The 5,384-nt window shown below is 36.4% G+C and overlaps 1 protein-coding gene across 1 annotated transcript in view; it reads left to right on the top strand.

Moving 5' to 3' along the window:
* Positions 1–5,384, top strand: part of LOC107755339 (complement C3-like) — a 34,300-nt gene that overhangs the window by 3,786 nt on the left and 25,130 nt on the right. Inside the window, exons 4-11 of the mRNA XM_016572095.1 lie at positions 981–1,143; positions 1,226–1,296; positions 1,402–1,493; positions 1,611–1,693; positions 1,774–1,861; positions 3,537–3,639; positions 3,732–3,846; positions 4,002–4,117. Coding sequence (XP_016427581.1) covers positions 981–1,143; positions 1,226–1,296; positions 1,402–1,493; positions 1,611–1,693; positions 1,774–1,861; positions 3,537–3,639; positions 3,732–3,846; positions 4,002–4,117 — 831 coding nt within the window. The remainder of the gene's footprint in view (positions 1–980; positions 1,144–1,225; positions 1,297–1,401; positions 1,494–1,610; positions 1,694–1,773; positions 1,862–3,536; positions 3,640–3,731; positions 3,847–4,001; positions 4,118–5,384) is intronic.

The following is a 5,384-nucleotide window of genomic DNA, read 5'->3' as shown; positions in this document are numbered from 1 at the left end:
AAAGGCCTATACATTCTCTAATTGTTTTTAGACATAAATACTTATTTTTATTAAGTTGTGGGTTTGGATATATATTTAGACATTCTCAAAGGCAACTTAGTGTAAAGGTTTAGATTTTTTTTTTTTTGAAATGTTGATTTGAAGTGTCAGTTTTTGTATTATTATTACTACAGTCAAACCTGAACACAGAGAAAGCATTTTGTTACACAAAACATTAAAATTCTATAAAAAATTTAACAAAAACGAACAGGAATGTTTTATCAGAGCTGAATCCTTCTGGGTCTGATCGGATTTCAACCTCTTGTTTCAGTTTTCTGACTCATTATGGCTATATGGTTATAGCCATACCAATTCATTTGAGTGTGTATAATTGTGTATGTGTGTGTGTGTTTGTCTGTGAGTGTATGTGTGTGTGTGAGTGGATGTCTGTTTTGCACTCTTGATGTTTTAGAGTTATAACCCCTTCCTTGCTGTCCACTTTTTTGCTGCATTGTTGAACTATTGCTTTTGTTTTACATATTTGCTGTGTTACAGTCACACCAGTTCATAGGTGTGTGTGTGTACGTGTGTGTGTATGTGTGAATGGATGTGTTGGTTTTGCACTCTTGATGTTTTTGAGTTTCACCCCATCATTGCTGTGTACTTTTTTTCTGCATTGTGGCAGATTTGTAGATTGCACACACAAAAATATGCTGAATTTTTGTGTTTTTGTCAGTTTCCCATTCATTTCCTATGGTTGGTCATTTTTGACCAAAGACCACAAGTGTGACTATTTTTTTTTACGACCACTTAGCCTGCTCGAATCAAGCCCTCAATTTTTTTGTGTGTTCACTTTCCAAATGCCATAAAAGTCACCAAGTTTCGTACCATTCCGATGAAGCTGTGATTTAAAAAAAATTCAAAACAGAATTTTGACCGAAGAGCACCAGAGGATTAAATATTGCGTGCTGAACATAATGAAATGCTGTCTTTTCATTTAGATTGATCCAAATGTGCTACAACCAGATGGAAAGAAGAAATATGTGAAGATTGTTGCTCAGTTTAGAGCATTCCATCGTGCAGAAAGAGTATTACCGGTGTCGTTCCGCTCTGGATACATCTTCATTCAGACTGATAAACCGGTTTACAACCCTGGAGACAATGGTCAGCTCTCACATCCTTGTCATACTGCTTATTTATAATGAACGTTGTTCGTTTTTTTCCCCTGATCACTGTCATTTTTCAGTGCGTTGCAGGGCTTTTGTGTCTGACACTGAATTCCGTGCTGCTGAGAGGACCATTTCTCTGGAGATTCAGGTGTGACTGTCACTGGCATTGACATAAACGCCATTACAGTATTTGCCACGAAATATTTAATTTTTCTGGAACAATGCTTTACGGTACAATTGGCACATGTTTCAGAATCCAGACGGTATTGCAGTACATGGTATTTCTAGAGCCAAATCAATCGATGGGATACTCTCTAACACCTACCCCCTCTCATCTGTGGTCAAGTATGCACACAGAACAGATATTATATATTATAAAATAATAATTGATTTGACAAAAAATGGTATTGATTTACCTGATACTTTGGATATATGGCTGCTGACTAAGTATCTTCTTTCTAGAGAGGGCAAGTGGAAAGTTGTTGCAAAGTTTGATCAGGGAAAAGAGAACATTTTCAGCCGAGAGTTTGAAGTCAAGAAATATGGTAAGTCCTTCATATTACCTGCAGATTCTGCTAGATGTTTCTCTGTTGGTCGGTTAACAGCATTTCTCCTTTCTCCCAAGTCCTCCCAGCGTTCAACGTCACTTTGACTCCAAAGACATCCCACCTCAGACTAGACGCAGAAAAGTTGGAGGTAGAAATAACAGCCAGGTGTGTGATCAATTTGTACCAAACTGTTCTGAATGACCTCAGTGTATTTGGACAAAATTACGGAACACTTTGAATTTGTATGGATTTTTTTTTCTTCTTTCCATTTTTACAATTTTATAATTAATGTAGGTACCTATTTTTGCTTAGATTCAATAACAAATATTTTATATTATGTAGTGCATTTCAGCTTTGAATATTTTAGTTTTGGATTGTTTGCATTTGTAAACTTACTTTATTCATGTCTACCATTTTGACAAATATTCTGTATTTTACATTAAAAATATGTACTATGTTAAAATTGTGTACTGGCTCTTTAAGAATCGCGACTGTGAAGTCAGGCGGTTGTGCGTTCTTTGGAATGCAGCGGAGTCACACAGTTTTCTTTACCGCATCCGTGATATTTAAGATTTAGGATTATATTTTGTTTCTTTAATTTTATTTGTTTGATTTATCTCTTAGGCAAGATTAAAGGAAGATATTTGACCAGATAACAGAGTACGTAGATTTCTTTATTGGACATGGAGCACAAAAATGTGCACTCAAAATTAATATTACTATTATTATTTTAAATTTTCTTTCTTTCTGTCTTTCTTTTAAATAAAGTAATACTTTTATTCAGCAAAGATAAATTAAATTAATCCAAACTGACAGTTAAGACGTCACAAGATTTCTATTTCAAATAAATACTGTTCTTTTGTACTTTCTGTTTATCAAAGAAATCAGCATATTAGCATGATTTCTGAAAAATCATGTGACACTGAAAACTGGAGTAAAGATGCTGTACAATTTTATAATTAATGTAGGTACCTATTTTTGCTTAGATTCAATAACAAATATTTTATATTATGTAGTGCATTTCAGCTTTGAATATTTTAGTTTTGGATTGTTTGCATTTGTAAACTTACTTTATTCATGTCTACCATTTTGACAAATATTCTGTATTTTACATTAAAAATATGTACTATGTTAAAATTGTGTACTGGCTCTTTAAGAATCGCGACTGTGAAGTCAGGCGGTTGTGCGTTCTTTGGAATGCAGCGGAGTCACACAGTTTTCTTTACCGCATCCGTGATATTTAAGATTTAGGATTATATTTTGTTTCTTTAATTTTATTTGTTTGATTTATCTCTTAGGCAAGATTAAAGGAAGATATTTGACCAGATAACAGAGTACGTAGATTTCTTTATTGGACATGGAGCACAAAAATGTGCACTCAAAATTAATATTACTATTATTATTTTAAATTTTCTTTCTTTCTGTCTTTCTTTTAAATAAAGTAATACTTTTATTCAGCAAAGATAAATTAAATTAATCCAAACTGACAGTTAAGACGTCACAAGATTTCTATTTCAAATAAATACTGTTCTTTTGTACTTTCTGTTTATCAAAGAAATCAGCATATTAGCATGATTTCTGAAAAATCATGTGACACTGAAAACTGGAGTAAAGATGCTGAAAATTCAGCTTTGCATCACAGGAATAAATTATATTTTAAAATGTGTAAAAATATTAAAGTTATTTTAAATTGCAAAAATATTTCACAATACAGTATTGCTGTTTTTACTGTATTTTTGATCAATTAAATGCAGCTTTTTGAATGCTAGTGTATTGAATTCTTACACTTGTTTTACTGAATTGCCAAATATTTTGAGGTCACCGTATGCATTTCTTCCAGGTATCTTTATGGTGAACCAGTGAAAGGTGTTGCATATGTGCTGTTTGGTATTGAAATTGATGGTGAAAAGAAGAGACTCACATCTATGAAGCAACTAAATGATGTAAGTTGTTAAACAAGAAAAAACTTTAGTTTAAGTACCTTAAATCAGCTTTATAGGACAAGACTCTTGTTACTCCATGTATTATTTTGCAGCTGAATGGAGGAAAAGTTAGTTTGACTATGGAAGAAATAAAGAAGGCCTATCTTGACACAAACAGCTTACTGGGGTCTTCTGTGTACGTCAAAGCATCAGTAATGACCATCTCAGGTGGGAAAATCATTGAAAAACAACTTAAAACCACTCACAATCCAATAGCAACTGCATAGCAACCCCTTGGCAACCACTCCAAACTCTTTAGTATGATTATTCTGAGTTTTTGTTTTGAAAAAAAACAACAACTCTGTCTCCTTTCTTCCCCTCAGGTAGCGACCTTGTGGAAGCAGAGAAATCTGGTATTAAAATTGTAATGTCACCATACATGCTCTCCATCAGAGACACACCAAAGTATTTCAAACCTGGCCTGCCATTAGCCATGACGGTAATTTTCATTTCTGTTGCGACAATTACTGCTTGAAGACATAAAGTGACACAGAAATGGAGAAATGCAGCAAAATTTCCTAGTTGCTCTTTTCCATAAAATTCAAGTGAATGGTGACCACAGGTTGTCAATCACTAAAACAGGTATCTCCAAACTCGGTCCTGGTGGGTCGGTGTCCTGCAGGTTTCCTCAACACACCTGCCTGGAAGTTTCTAGTATGCTAGTAAGACCTTGATTAGCTGGTTCAGGTGTGTTTAATTAGGGTTGGAGCTAAATTCTGCAGGACCAGGCCCTCCAGAACCGAGTTTGGAGACCCATGCCCTAAAAGGACAGTGTTCTTTTAATTTCATTTATATAGTGTAATAGAATTTATTAATATTTTCATTTTAAGGCTAGAAAAATTGCCATCATCTTAAAGTGGTTGATGTGCAAGCATTGCTCCTGGTTTGACCAGGAGCCGAACGCCAGTTTGTCCTCGTATAGTGCCCACAACCCGAGTTGGAGGCACCTGTCATGACCACCGTCCTTCTGGAGGTCAGTCCCAATGGGATGCCTGACTGAAACAGGCGAAAGTTTTTCCAAGGGGCCACAGTTCTGAAGCAGCGGTGGGTCACCCTGAAATGAAAACATAAGTCGCCAAACAAGGGAACGGTACATGGCCTTGGAGCCAATATTGGAGGGGCCGCATGTGAAGCAGGCCCAGAGGAATCACAGAGGATGCGGCAAGCAAACTCTTGAGGGGACGTGAAGTCCCAAGTTTGAATGACGTCGCTAGCCGGTGAATTGTCAGGTAGTGTTCCGGTGTAATCCATGCCCACATCTGGGCTGAATCGATAACTGTCCCCAGAAAGACAACTCACTGGATTTTTAATAGATTTTTGGCCCAAGCCGCTCCAGGTGGCTGAGCAGCAGCGACCTGTGAGCAATGAGTTCCTCTTCTGATCTGGCTAGTGTTGTCAAAAGACCCGGTATTTCGGTACCAAGTCGGTACTAAAAAAACGTTATGGTACCAGGTTTTTTAAAGTACCGGTGGTACCGAGTACCCGGTCAACCCGGTTCTTGATGCGCTATCCGAAAGGTGCGCAGTTGCGCTCTCTTCATAAAAGCACTGAGACGTGGCGACCTCAAAATGAGGAAACACATCAAACTAACAAAACACTTTAAAGACAGACACCCGGATCAAATGAAAGAGTTCAAGCTGGTAAGTTTCATTTAATTTTTTTATATTTAGATCAGTGTTTCCCATACATTGATTTATTTGTGGCGG

This window comes from Sinocyclocheilus rhinocerous, unplaced genomic scaffold (genome assembly GCF_001515625.1).
Source record: "Sinocyclocheilus rhinocerous isolate Xijiao unplaced genomic scaffold, SAMN03320098_v1.1 scaffold2307, whole genome shotgun sequence".
NCBI lineage: Eukaryota > Metazoa > Chordata > Actinopteri > Cypriniformes > Cyprinidae > Sinocyclocheilus > Sinocyclocheilus rhinocerous.
Note: the sequence above shows the minus strand (reverse complement) of the source record. Positions and strands in the feature narration are given on the sequence as shown.